The sequence below is a fragment of the Artibeus jamaicensis genome, unplaced genomic scaffold (genome assembly GCF_021234435.1).
Source record: "Artibeus jamaicensis isolate MK-2021 breed Jamaican fruit bat unplaced genomic scaffold, CSHL_Jam_final contig_519, whole genome shotgun sequence".
Lineage (NCBI taxonomy): Eukaryota > Metazoa > Chordata > Mammalia > Chiroptera > Phyllostomidae > Artibeus > Artibeus jamaicensis.
Window position 1 is genome coordinate 30,748,840 of NW_026521871.1, and position 15,275 is coordinate 30,764,114.

General features: G+C 37.4%; 1 protein-coding gene across 7 annotated transcripts in view; it reads right to left on the reverse strand.

The window, feature by feature from the left end:
- The window catches only part of ATP2C1 (ATPase secretory pathway Ca2+ transporting 1), a 124,774-nt gene that overhangs the window by 17,011 nt on the left and 92,488 nt on the right, over positions 1 to 15,275 (reverse strand). For all 7 annotated transcript variants that reach the window (XM_037143904.2, XM_037143910.2, XM_037143905.2 and 4 more), the window contains 7 exons: positions 14,995 to 15,119; positions 14,040 to 14,137; positions 11,455 to 11,550; positions 11,276 to 11,365; positions 8,640 to 8,744; positions 4,103 to 4,259; positions 414 to 584 (listed from right to left, as the gene is read on the reverse strand). In XM_037143904.2, the coding sequence (XP_036999799.1) occupies positions 414 to 584; positions 4,103 to 4,259; positions 8,640 to 8,744; positions 11,276 to 11,365; positions 11,455 to 11,550; positions 14,040 to 14,137; positions 14,995 to 15,119 (842 nt within the window). The remainder of the gene's footprint in view (positions 1 to 413; positions 585 to 4,102; positions 4,260 to 8,639; positions 8,745 to 11,275; positions 11,366 to 11,454; positions 11,551 to 14,039; positions 14,138 to 14,994; positions 15,120 to 15,275) is intronic.

Here is a 15,275-nt window from a genome sequence, read left to right on the forward strand (position 1 = left end):
CCTTTTACTTTTTAAGGTAATTATAAATGGCATTCAAACTACTCAGACATACATACGGTGAGAAAAATAAACATAGCTATTTTCTTTCAAAATAGGTACAACTCTGCTTTGAAAATATAAAGTTAAAAGGAAAAAAGTAATTTTCATGTTTCTTTTCACACTCATGATCTAGTGCTTTTTATTCATCAGGATAGTGGATTATGAGGTTAAAAAACAGTATTACTTTTTAAACTAAACTAAGTTTTGTCTCACAATTTTATACAGAGCATGAGTACACAAAATAATCAATTTCAATTATATTCATAATCTCAGTATTATGTAAACTCATTTCATGTCTAATGGCTCACTAAACCATGCACTGCAGCAATTAAAAAAACAAAAACTATCAAAAACAAAAGGAAGCAGCCTAATACCGATTGCAACTGCAGTCTCCTGTGAGTCTCCAGTAATCATTTTTATCGAAACTCCTGACGCAATGAGTGTTGTAACAGCTTCTTTCACACCAGTTCTAGGAGGATCAATGATTCCGACCAGGCCAAGAAATGTCAGTTGTCCCAGTTCAGGACCAGAAGCCAACGCAAGAACTTAGGAAATAATAATAAAAACCAAAAGAGAAAATGTGAATCACAAAAACTTTAAAATTTACTTGACAAAAGCTAAAGACAGTAACACTTCTCAAATAAATCACTTAAAATTATGTCATTGTGGTTATTACATAATCTTTAAAAACCAAAATTATTATGTGGTAAGACATCATAGTTGAATGGTTATAGATACAGGGTTGCTTTAAAATATTAAAAATTTAAAGGAATAAGACATAACCATTAAGAGAAGGCAAATGAGAAATGAATAAAGAATGTTTTCATATAGTAACTATATGCAGCTCCTTTCAACATAAACTACTGGCTCTTTAGAAAATACAATTAATTATTTGGAAAAACTATAGGTGTATTGAGCTTTAAAGTCAATTTTAAACAAGACACCGTTGAAAGTGGCTTTTACTAATGTTATCTTCAGCTTTCCAGTTTATAGGTCTGTTTAACAAGCCAATAGCTTGAAGAGAAGGCTATATCAATTAATTAGATACAGCATGTAACAATTTCATATACCAAGGAGGTAAAGTTAACTTTAAAGTGATTACAAAACCACTAACATACACAATAGTCTGCACTTCTTCATCCTTTCCATAACACTAACAAGTATTTATTTGCAACTCTGGTAATGTAAGAGTATAAATGACACCACCCTACCATTATTTTTTTTAACTTTTCATTTTGTTGGGTGTATATATATATATTTTTTTCATTGTTGTCCCAAACCTTACCATTATTTACAGTTAGCTTTTGTCATCCTTGGGCACTTAAGAGATAGTACAAAGTACTATTCATTGCCAAATATCACTTAGTTTGCTCTCAGAATTCTGGAACCTCTTGTAACTAACTACCTTATTAGCCAAAGGGATGTGTCTCTACCTAGCATACTATTAGACTGAAGAACTTATCAAAGAAAACACACACACACAAAAAAAAACACACCAACTAAACATACGCATCCCTTGGAGAAACTAAAAAGTCCCAGTGAGGTCACAGGAAATATCCATTCTAATTCAAGCAGAATACATGGATGATTAGATATATTTGGAAAACCTAGGTTAGAATCAAAAACTTCCCTTTTTCCAGTGTTGAGAGTCATATATGCAGTCCTTCCAGAAAGTACCCAGCCACGTACTATGAAGAGAGACATTTATTGAAGAGGATACAAGATACAAGAAACCATCTATAGGACAAGGACATCTCAGTCCCCTTCAAATTAGGCACCTTGGGACCTCACACAGTTCTCTCCCAAATGCAGCCTGATACCAGAAGCTGTGGAGCACATTTTGCCACGACATACTCCATGCCAAGATCCTGTGTGAAAATCTCAGACACAGCAGTTTTTGGAATCTCCAGATCAGCTTCTGGTTCTCACACTGTCAGTCATCGATCTTTGTTGATTGCAGCCCATACACGTTCAACATTCTCAGCTGTTCTGCTTGTTGCAGGCCTTCCAGAATGTGGATCACTTTCCACAGATTCTCGATCATCTTTGAAGTGTTTGTGCCACACTTTTATTTGCACTGAACTCATTGCATCATCCCCGAAATCCTTCTGAATCATCCAAATAGTTTCCGTGGAGAAATGTTCAAGCTTAATTCAAACTTTAATGCAGATTTGTTGTTATACTCACTCACTTTGAATGTGATGGCCACAGTACACACACTCACTCAATGGCATCTATCACCCCCACTGAGTAGTGCAGTGACGTCATCACTGTTCACGCATACACATCTCAGTCCACTGTCCTTGGCTGCCAGGTTACACTGATGTGGCACAAACCATTCTTGTTACATTAACAATGGCTGGACTTTTGCCAGACGGACCTTGTACCTAACTATTATGTACAGTAGATGGGCCACACATCTACATCAACAGTTAGGTATATGACTTCACCTTGACAGTCCCTGCTGTTTTGGGATAGAGGCAGATAGTAACAGAAAAGGACAATACCAGTTTGTGTCAGCAAATCCTAACAAACGGTGATCAGCACTTGAACTCTCAATGGAGGGGTGGTATTAGCCTAGAGGTTACTATCCTATATTTATTTGCTTGCTTCTTTAGAACAAATGCAGATCTACTGCTACTGTTTGGGACATGGTTAAGAACTGTTTATACTTTTTTCATGCGGAGGGTCTCTAACTAAAACATAAAGACAAACATATTGTTTTTCAAGTAATTTCAAAATTTCAAACCATATGTACTTTAAAAATCTTTTTATAAGATGCAACACTAAGTACATATCAAATTAAATTTAGAGTCTTTCTCTTCTTCATTACAGTAATTTCAGAGGGAAAAGGAAAATGGAGCACAAGCAGAGGAAGTAGGAATCATAAGAAGAGACAAATGACCAGAACGTTTTCCAAAGCCCTGTGAAACAAAGACTCTCCTCTACCAACTCTGGTCTATTGCACAATATTCTAACGCCAAACCACACATACGCAAACCTCCACATTCCTCTAGATGAAAAGAGAATTTTTAAAAATATATCATGAAATCCCTACTCTAGAAATTAAGGAAAACAAGAAGCACATGCTAGACCTTTAGGATTTCTTCAAGGTCTCTATATCCAAGCCAACTCTGAAACCCTCTTGCTGTGTGTGAGCTAAGAATAACAAAACTGTGCCCTCAAGTAAAGCCACAAAATACCTCTCTAAACCTGTTAATCAGAAAGTCTATAAATCTATACAAATGTTTTATACAGAGAGAAAGCCCTTGCTTAAGTGAACCATGAGTAGGAAGCTTTTTTACATAACTTGCTCCCCATCCCAGGAATTGTAGTGCTTGGCTTCCATTTTGTAAAAAGTTATAAAATTAAGCCAACTCTTCCAGTTTCCTTGAGAGAGACCACATAAGAGAGAGAGAGAGTGTGTGTGCACGTGTGTGTATCCCATAAGCCAGATGACTATTCAGAAGGTAAAAACCAAGTACGGCCCCAAACCCGGACTCTTGGATCCTACACATGACGCCCCTAAGAGAAGCGGCCTGATGTGTGTGCACAGCAGACCCTCTCGCTCTGTCAGTCACGTTTGGTCAGGAACAGAAACAGCAGCAGGATCTGGGCATTCCTTTACCTCTGGTAAATGCCAAGGGAAGGAAACAGATGAGGAATAAGTAAGCAATCACCTGAGCTTAAATGCCAAGTTAGAGGCTTAAGACTTGAATATTTTAGAAAGTATTTTAGATCTATTAACAAATAAGACAAAGTAATGAAATAAGGAAGGAAGGAGTGGCATCATTTGACCTCCATCTCCCTTCTTGTAAGATAAACAATTTGTCATCTTCACAGAGATCACCGCAGGTCTCTAAGAACTAGAGATTGCATATACTGCTATATTCCAATTTTTCCAGGTTTTAGGTGCCAGTTAAAACATAACACTTCAGAAATAGTGGGGTTCTACAAAGCCTGGACCAAAGCTGGACAGCTCAGATGTGAAGCATGAATTCATCTGCAGTTAACGGACAGCATTACCTTTCCAACCTTGGGGACTAGGCTGAAGCAACCTTACCTCTGAGCCCTGCTGAGCCCATTTGTGCCTTCTCTTGTTGGTACAGATCTCTCTGCTGCTGGGTGAGTGTCAAAGTCTGCCCTTTGCTGTGGTACGTAGTACAATACTTAATCACCTGTTCATAAGCACCCTTCATAAAACAAATCTCTGGTCCATCCTAAGAAAAAGCATAGCAAATAAGTTCAAATTAATTTCAACTTGTACATATCTGCCATTGGAATCCAAAAGCCAGTGGCATTCATTTCTCATAATCCTCAGGGAAGTTACTCAAGACTAATGCTTGGAGTGGCACTTGAACTCTGAAGATTAAAAGCTCCTATCTGGGGATTTTCTGCATCCTGCATCAAAAAAGGCATCTACTCTCTACCCTCACACCCACACACTGAAGACAGTGCTACACTACACCCCAGATGGAGCACTCTGAGATTTGAAGAGAAGCTCACAACTTAATAGGAAAGAGATCTAATTACATCAGCCCAAGCAATGGTTCAGGCCTTCTATTGGCTGTTATTATATGTATGTATGTATGTGTATGTGTGTGTGTGTGTGTGTATGATTCCATTTAATTCTCACAACCACCTTATAATTGATTCTTATCAGATTTCCTATTTTTTATCATAGTAAAGTAATATACAAAATATTACAATGAAAAACCACAGTCCCCTGCCCAAACCTTCTCACCTCTAGTCATACCCCCAAAAGGCAAGCCAATTTTAAACTTTATATACGTACACATGTTTCCCTTGGTATTTATCTCCATGTTTTTAAATATGTTGTACTGTTACTCTTTTGCTTATCAATTTTATACACTGTCTGTTGTGAAAGGTGACAGTCTGACCACCCCACTACCTATTCCTCCTCTCCATACCATTATAATATAATTAAAGCAAAATTTGTCAGTACTCTGTCTACTTTACGACTCCTCACTGTTGGATGAAGTGCTAGTCACTAGAACAGTTCATACACATCCCAGTTCTCCATGTGGCCCATAGTAGGAATGTGTTTCCTTGTCCCCAACCTCCCACTTGGAAGTCAGGTGTGACTTTTTTGCCCAATAAATATGGGCAGTACTTGTGTCATTTCCAAATGGAAATTTAGGAACCAGAGCATAACATGTTCTTCCTCTACCTCTTATTACAGTGTATGATCACACTGAGACGGAGCTCCCATCTGCCTGAGTCCCCAGATAACTAGTGAGCAGATATTAGAGGGTAGGGAGGCAGCAGGAAGGCATGATGATGTTTTCATGGTGTATATAAATCAAATATATTTATTTTCCTGTTTAAGCTTCATCTTTTAGAAAATTAGTAACTGCCCCCTTTTTTATTTGCTTGGTTTTCTTTATCCTTATTATTCTGGAATTCTTCCACATAATTATAAGCCCTGCTAAATGACACTTTTCACCTGATCGAGTGAGCAGGTAAACTATTACTCCCAAAGTATTACTGAAGATCCTCCTTGGGTCGCATTCTCTGCCCTTCTCTAACCTGGTTGCTAGGCCTGCTGCACGACTGGCATACTTGAACTTCCCCTCCCCTCTATCCTGGAGATTCTTTCCACCCCTGTCCTGGTTAGAACTCACTGTGTGCTATGTCTTCCTTTTCTTTAGTTTATTGTCTCACCCTGGGCTCACATATCCATCAATAACTTTCCAAGAAAAGATGTGTGGCATATCCATTTTATTCCATCCCCACATTTTTTATTCATTTAGGAACAAATTTCCTCTCAATTTGAATGCTTTCTTCATCTTCCAGCCTCCACTATCCAATGTTGTCATTTGAAGTCCAAAGAAGCAACTTAAATTCCTAAACCTTTATATATGTGATCTCCCCCTCGCCTGGCCTCCCACCCACCCCAAAACCTCTGGAAGCATTTAGAATTCACACTAAGAACCTCAAATTTGATTGATTTTTTTTTCCCCCCAGAATCAGGAGGAGAGGCTTCCAAGATGTGATTTTTTGCCTGACCCATGAGGTGGACCTGGGCCAGAAAGGGGAGATTGCTTTCTCCAAACCCCACTTAGAGACATACTGACCATAACCAATGTTCGTTCTGACATAAACCAGGAACCTTCCCTCCACCTCCCACTGCGTGCTAGTTGCTGTAACAACGGGCTGTTGCGCTGGCCTGGGCAAGCACGCAAAATAATTTCTTGTACCTGGAGGCACTCACATGCTAGTACCCACAACTATCCTCTCCTTTACCCTATATAATTCTTTGGCACCTGTCATTTTGTCTTCCAGCTGCCCAAGACATTCCTATGTAAGATTCCCTTTAAAAACTCCATTAATTATGAGACTGTAATGACCAGTCTCCTTCTTAGGTCTTTCACAGCCCTCAGCCTACGAAGGGAAGATTTTCAGCCTCAGGATGTTCTCCTGCGTGTACAATCTCCTCCCTAACTGACGGACAATTTTATTCAAAGCCCTTCCTTTGAAAAATTTTCTTGTGCTATTTGTTAAAATCTTTCCATTTTCTGTACTTTCTTCCTGTTACCACTATCAGATGAATGTTGGATCTCCTATATTTATATTCTAATTTTTGTACCTTATCCTTTATTTTGTTCACCTCTTTGACTTTTTGTTCTATTTTCTGATAGATTCCTTGACTTTATTTGAAAGACTTTCTATTTAAAGCATTTTGTTGTCATTTTTATGGTCTTGGGAAATTTACTTAAGCATCTGGCATTATCTTTGATTCTCTAAGACCTCTTTCTCTGCTGGTTTGGTCTGTGTCTTTTAAAATGAAGACTTTCCCCAAAAATCTAGCAGTCCCAGACCGCCCACTTACATTTATGACTGAATTGATGAAAGGTCTAAAAACTCTGAGGGCACTGAATGGCAGTTTACCAACCTGAGGCTGTAGGCTGACTAGATAAAGCCCAAGATTAGATAAATTCCACCAATGAACAGAGTTTAGTTAGGATTACTCTGCAGTGTTGGAATCCCACCTCCCGATTTAGAATGGAGATGCCTGCAGGCATTCTAGGGAAGTACAGTTGGGGCCTGGGGGCTTGCCCTTCAGGACAATCAATGGCTACCCCTTAATCTCTCCTTTTCCACAATCTTAAACCAATTTCATTCTACCGCCTAGTCTTGTCCCCTAGATGAGATTTCTGATATTCTACTGGGTTAAAGGTATAACCTCAAAATATAGAAATGGTACCTGGAGGAGTTCTACTGGTTCCTTACTCAGAATTTCAATCTGATCTCATTTTTAGCCTTACACCTTAGTCTCTGCCTTCAAAGATACCTGGTCACCCTGAGTCTTTCCTATACTTCCTCATTTTACATTTGTATCTTTTATCCATTGGTTGTTGTTTATGCAGATTCCAGAAAAAGAATAGAGAGAAATGTATATTGTCAAGTTCAAATGAAAGTCCTCTAAAGACAAACTATTTGAGAGCCACTAAGGTTGTTTTTAAAGTGATAACTTTCCCTTATCTGTGCCAGGCTGACCTCGTGTAGATCCTGAGTCAAATCAGTGGGTTTGGGTTTTATTAGTTACCCTGGTTGATTCTGTTTTGTAAAAAAAACTTTGTATGGGAAGAATGACCACACAGATTCATATCCTGCCACTTTCACAACTGGGATGATTTAAAGTACAACTTTCAGTGTATAACTTGGATGAGGCTAGATTAAAAACCACTGAAGTCAAATCATTACACTGCATGAGCCACAGCATCTTGAAGTACAGTGTGACAGTCTGCAAAATGTTAAAAAAGAGATCTTCCAAATAAACTCACATATGTATTCTTGCTATATAACTGATGGCCAAGGGACATCATCTGAAAATTTTATTATTCAGATGCAATTTTTGAAAGTTTCATGTTACAAGGTGTAATTGGTTTCAAAATATTTGCTTACAGGTGAAAATACTAACTAACTATTAATTCCTAAAAAAGAAATGTAAAAATAACAAATACATATTTTTTGAGGGCAAAGTAAGTTTAAGCATCAAGTTGTAAAAAGCAACTATGAATGATGTGACTGTACATTGGAGATAACTAAGAACTCTTATTACACTTTGTAAAAATTGTAAAAATTTCTAAAGCACCCAAACACAAAGTAGTAGTGGCCTGAAATATCAGTGCATGTCATTTTACCACTTTGCAAGCTGGATCAACTAATATGAAATATACACATGTAATACACAAAGCAATGTGATTTTGTTGGTTTTGAAGATAAGACATTCTTTCAGTGAAAAGAACACAGACAATAGTCAGCAGAAACCTGTAATAATCTGTCATCAAGGACGAAATACAGGTTGAAAGAATCTGTCACAAACTCCAAGAAACTGAGATCAGGCTCCACCTCATTTAAGTTGTTTGCTCACACAGCATAATTGGATATATCTATGCATGAAGTCAAAGAGAATGTGAGAATAACAAGGGATGAATCTACTATGAATTATGCACACTTTAAAGCAATAGATCTTTGTTATGCTCAATGACTGTATAACTCCAAAGGTGGACAGACAATAAATGAAAATAGTCACCTATGTTAACACGATTAGTATTCTTTAAATGGAAGGATACCTGCTGTGTTCGGTGTACACACTTAACAGCCATCCACTTTTGCTCAGAGCTAAAAGGATATTCAGCTTTTCTGATATAGTCCTGTTGAAGTCCATCAAGACCCATCTATATGGCACAAAAAGAGAGTTAACTCACCAACATGTGACTATTTCTTCCTTTAACAAAAAACAAGGGTCAGAACTTACAGCTAGGCTAGGTCAAGATACCCTGGATTATTTTTCAAATAACAGCAACAGAACAGCCATACCCTATCTATATATACCACCTATCTCTGAATAGCAGCATACATATTCACCATGAAAGTCTGGGTGTTTAGATACACTCTGAGGCGTGCTACCTGGGCTACGTACACACTAAGTTTTCAACTCAGATTATATTAAAACCTCTCCTGACTCAAATTCTGAACAGAAGCAGGATACAACTAGACAAAGCTACCCAACACGTACTGAGTATTTACTTTTATAGTGAATAGAAATTTAAATTCAATTCGTTTCTTAGGGATTCAGCTTTAACTTGGCTGTTGCTACCATTCTACTCCCTCACACTCTCACCCTACCACTAGATACTCTGATTACCACAAATGTCATGTAGCTATTCACCCTCCCAATATACCCTGTTGCATTTTCCTCCGAATATTCAAAAACTTTTTTTCCTTTTTTTAAAAAGATTTTATTTATTTATCTTTAGAGGGGAAGGTAAGGAGAGAGGGAGAGAAATATCAATGCATGGTTGCCTCTCGTGTGTCCCCTGCTGGGAACTGGCCTGCAGCCCAGGCATGTGCCCTGACTGGGAATCAAACTGTGATCCTCTGGTTTGCTGGTTTGCACTCAATCCACTGAGCTACACCAGCCAGGGTTCAAAAATACTTTTTATACTACTCAAAAATCTAGTTCATTACTTTTGTTGACTTCTTGTTGTTGACTGAAACATGTTGAGACTCTTCTTCCTTGTTTTCAAAGGTCCTCCAGAAACTAACCACACAGTCTATTTAGCAGTCCTCTGGGCTATGCAAACTCCTTCCACTTTATCCACGTTGATCAATTCAAAAGCCACTATCCATTCTAGGCTTATGTATTCCCTTATGTTCTTATTACTACTCTTTCCCTGGTTTGCCTACTATCAAAACCCTTCCTATCACCCTGACTGGTGTGACTCAGCTGTGTGTGTGTCACCCGCAAAGCAAAAGGTCGCCTATTCAATCTCAGGTAAGGGCACATGCCTGGGTTGCGGGCCTGATGCCCTGTTGGGACATGTGCAAGAGGCAGCCAGCTGGTGTTTCTCTCTCACATAGATGTTTCTCTTCCTCTTTCTCCCTCCCTTTCCCTCTGTCTAAAAATAAATAAAGTCTTTTAAAAAATAAAAATAAAATAATAAACCCTTTATATCCTTCAAAGCCCAGATCCCAACTCTGAATTTGCACTCTTCTTATGTGTAGCTCAGTGTTTAAGACTTAACTCTCTACTACCTTGGTCTGCCTTGTTAGAGTCCTACCTAAAATGTGAAGCCCCCACACATAAAAAAATGGGTTTCACATTCCTTATCTCTCAAAGAGATTAAGTTAAATTTAACAGAGTAAATCCTGTCAACATATTCAACTTTTGAATATCCTGTTATATATAATACAGTAATACTTATGAACAAATTCAACTTTTGAATAACTTTTAAAAAGCTGCACTATGTATGCTATTTTAGCTAAACAAAGAATAAATGATAAAATGTCCCTGTCTGTTAAGAAAACATATTCTAAAAATATCCATTTTATTTTTTAAATTAAGTGTTATAATAACCAACACTTCTATATTGGATCTCAATGCAAGCAACTTCATTTAGAGGCACGTTCTGTTTCACAAAAGTCTAAAAGTTTTCTAAGACTTCTAAGAGAAGTAAGAATTTTAGCTTTGCCTGGTGTGGCTCAGCAGATTGAGCGCTGGCCTAAGAACTAAAAGGTCACCAGTTCGATTCCCAGACAGGGCACAAGCCTGGGTTGCCGGCCAGGGGGCAAGTGAGAGGCAACCCATAAATATTATTATCTACCTCTCTTTCTTTCTCCCTTCCACTCCCTCTAAAAGGTAGGAGTTTTATTTTTGTTTGGGAGTGACAGATCAGACTTTCAGGTTTCTTATCTAATCAAATGTAGGACTTAGGAGAATGGATCAGCTGAAACACATAAAGGGGTTACTGAGAAGAGCACTCCACCTCCCTAACACAAATCCTAACTCTAGACTCATTTTAATAAATTGATAATGAAGAAAAATAGAAGACTGAAAAAAGAAAAGCTGGTTTCTCAGGATGTCCTTAATATCTTCACATGGAAATAATAGAATGTTGCCTTTTACTCATTTGAAAGTATTTATCAGCAATAACACACATAACATTTTTCATACAAGACTCTAATGATTATGGAAGACAGAAACATTTGTTCTTTCATTACTGGTCATCACTTTGTTTCTTGCATATAAGAGATAAAGTGACACTGAAAAAGCTTTGTGCTCTATATTTCCAGGAAGACTAAAACTGATTCCCAAAAGGCAGCAAAAACAACATACCGAAAACCAGTAAAACTGAAACTGATGGACTCACACTCTCTTGTTAAGGGTGATGTTGTGTATGCTGAAGAAGAAAGATTAGGCACATACCTTCATTGCCAGAGCAATTAAGGCTCCTTCTGTTGGCTTTCCCATTAGAGTGTTGTTTCTAATCACAGCGTCATTGCACACACAGCCCGCCTAAGAGAAATACACATAAACTGTGAACTCCTCACTGTGTCCTAAGTCATTATGAAGAATGGTACCTTCTCAGATAATAAAGCACTTACCTCAACAATCCTGCTAACAGCTGAGTTATAAAATCCATGAACGACATCACCATCAACAATTACTTCTCCAAATGGATTGTAGCCAACTCCAGTAACCTAAGAAATAAAGTAGGGCTAATAACATAACCAATAAATAGTGACAATACTTATGAAAACCAAAATCTATGATGAGTTGTATTCATTTCATTTTATGTATCATGACACTGCTAGCATGAATATGTAGGCAGTGAAATTTGTGTAAGAGAATATTTAATAGTTAAAGAAATATAAATTCTAATTTTTACCATAGTGATAAAACTTTAATTATACTGGTAATTAATTATAGTTAATAATTACAATAGTGTATAGTATATCACAAGTAGAAATAATATAATTATTAACATAATATAATCTTTTGTTTTCTACCTACTATATAATATACTGTATAATATACCTACTATATATAATATACCTACTTTATAATATACTATAGAATACCTATAAACCATGAAAATTTCTATACATAAGTGAGCTTAAATTTATAAAACATTATGTTAATATAATACAATATGCAAAAAGTCCAAATCCACTGCCACGTCTAACATTCATGACAAGCCTGTAATACAGACAAAAGCAGAATTGTTTTTGCAAATATGCAGGCTCGGAGACAGTAAGTGATTTATCCCAGCAATTACAAGCTACTTTAACAGCATATTGCAAACCAGTCTTAATAATCAGAGGTTGAGACAAGCCAGATACTTATCCCATATGGCTAGAACAAACCAAGCCAAACAAAAATTAAATTTACAATAAAAATAAGACAATTAAGAGAGAAATTAACAAATGGTTAATGCCTTACATTTACAAGGTCTGTCCAGAAAGTATCCATCCATGGAATGTGAAAAATAGAGACATTTACTGAAGAAGATCCAAGATAAAAGAAACACTGTATAGAGGACAATGACACCTCAGTCCCCTTCAAAGCAGGAATCTTGGAATCTCATACAGTTCTCCCAGTGTCTCTTCCACTGTTCAAAACATTCTGCAAAATCGTTTTTTGGCATTGCCATGAACTGCCTCATCATGTATTTTCCTGAATCTCATCTATGGTCTGAAATCTCTTCCCTTTCAAAGGTGATTTTAGTTTTGGGAAAAGCCAAACGTCACAGGGTGCCAAATATGATTTTTGGGGGGCTGAGTCACCTGGGCAATTTGATGTTTCGCCAAAATCCTCTGCATAAGACGCGATGCCTGAAAGGGCATGTTGTCGTGACAAAGCTGCCGATCACCAGCTGCACATGGTTGCAGCCTTTCGCCTCCTATTACATCTCTCAACCAATGAAGAACATTGAGGTAGTGCTCCTTATTGTTTAGCCTAGAGGGGCGTACTTGCGTCAGATAACACCTTCCCAATCAAAAACACAGTCAACACGGTCTTGATCTTTTTCTGACTTTACCACACCTTCTTTGGGTGTGGAGATCCAGGCAATTTCCATTGAGACAACTGGGTCTTCGTTTCCAGGTCATAGCCATAGACCCGTGATTCATCTCCTGTTATGACCCAGAGGAAATCTGGTTCATTGGCAACAGTTTGATTCAAATTATTAGCAATGGTAGCACGATGTTTCTTCTGCTCTGGTAGCAGAAGCTGGGGAACAAATGTTACCGCAACAGGTTTCATGCCAAGATCCCGTGTCAAAATCTCAGACAGGGTAGTTTTTGGAATTCCCAGATTGGCTTCTAGTTCTCACACTGTCAGCTGTGGATCTTTGCTGATTGTAGCCCAGACACACTGAACATTCTCAGAATGTGGATCACTTTCAACAGATTCTTGACCATCTGTGAAGCATTTGTGCCATGTTTTTATTCATGCTGCCCTCATTGCATTGTCCCCAAAAGCTTTTTAAATCATCCAAATAGTTCCCCCAGAGGAATGTTCAGGTTTAATGCAAATTTTGATGCAGTTTCATTGCTCTGCTCACTCACTTTGAACGCAACAGCCACAGAGTATACGTGCTCCCTCTGTGGTGTCTACTACCCCCACTGACTGGTAGGTGAACGGCATTGTTCATGCACGCACATTCCAGTTCACTCTCCTTGGCTGCAAGGTTACACCAATCTCACACAAACCAATCTCGTTATATTACCAATGGCTGGACTTTTTCCAGACAGACCTTCGTAAAATTATGGGCTTGCCTTGCCCTGGCTCAGTTGGTTGGAATGCTGTCCCATGCACCAAAAGGCTAAGGGTCTGGATCAGGGCACCTACTCAGGTTGCAGGTAAAATTCCCTGACATGGGAGGCACCTCACAGATCCATATTTTTCTCTCTCACATTGATGTTTCTCCCTCTCCTTTCCCCTTACTTTTCTCTCTCTAAAAATAAATAAAATCTTAGAAAAAGAAAAAAGTATCAAGCAGAATTCAAAGTTAGGACTGTATAACTGGAGTAAAACAAGACTTGGTAGAATCACTGTGGAAAGAGAAAGCTCTGCTGCTAACTAATGTTATAGTCATTTTAAAGGTAAGTCTCGGGAATAGTTAATAATGTTAAACACCAAGTGTCTTAACAAAGAAATACTGCTGTTAAATCAATCTATAGAGTACCTCAGCATGCAAACCATCTGAAGTAAATATGTGAGTAACAGTCATTTCATTCTTCGTCAGCGTTCCAGTTTTATCTGAGCAAATGACATTACAGCAGCCTAAAGAATAAATCATTATATGTCACTAAAAGTCAGTGAAAAATACAAGTTCACACTGAAAACAAATCAGATTGTCCTGTAGAAGCCTGCCTTGCTTCTCTAAATTTTATACAAATCAAGCTCACTGATAATTTTAAATTGCTGACTCTCATAATGTTTGCTTTATCATAAGGTAGTTTATGCAATTAAAATTAAAAATTAGATATGCATACATGCTGGCTTTTTCTTACTTATTTACAATTGATCTCTTCAAAGCAACTTGATATTAGCTTTATATAATACATTTCTAGAAAGTTTTAAGGGTGCCTAAGTATAAATCCATATAAATTTTTTAATCAGTATTTTAAGGTATTTTACTTTCTCAATAATAAAATGCAAATGAAAAACTAAATCCAACAATTTTGGATTCCTAAATTTAAAAAAATTAAGTTTCATAGCATACATAGTTAACGTAATTTTTGTATCACATATGAAGTTTTATTATAGCAATGTAACTATTGTATATTTATCATTCTTATCAGCAAATTCTACTTACGTATGACATTTCAGGATCTATAATTATCAATTATCTTTCTTGAGTTGTCAAAAGAATTCTATTAAAGTTTCATTTGTTATATAGACTTTTTAAACATTTTAAGAATTAGAACACTCCGTGATACAAAAAGAGTTCTCTGAGTCCCCTGTCCAGAATGGTATGCATTTTTAATTACCTTTTTTGGTTGTTAAAATCAGAGTCACATTGCCACAAGCCAAACATCACTAAGCAAAATTATTAAGACAAAAATTATAAGATTCAAAGATAATTCACTATTAGCGTAACACATCTTTGTATAAGTAGGCTCTTTCCACAGGCTTACCCAGAGTTTCAACTATAGGCAGTTTTTTCACAATGGCCCTTTTCTTCACCATTCGCATAACACCAAGGGCCAGAGTCACTGTGACCACAATGGGAAGACCTTCAGGAATTGCTGCTACAGCCAAACTGCAACCAATGTATTGAAGTTTAAGTTACATGGTAACCACAGCAATAATTTCAACTGTTACTTAAAATAGCAGTTAAAAATAACTGCAAAATTAATACCATCAACACCAAAAGTGGCGTGACAAGGAAGGGGAAGTTAACATGCACTGGACATCT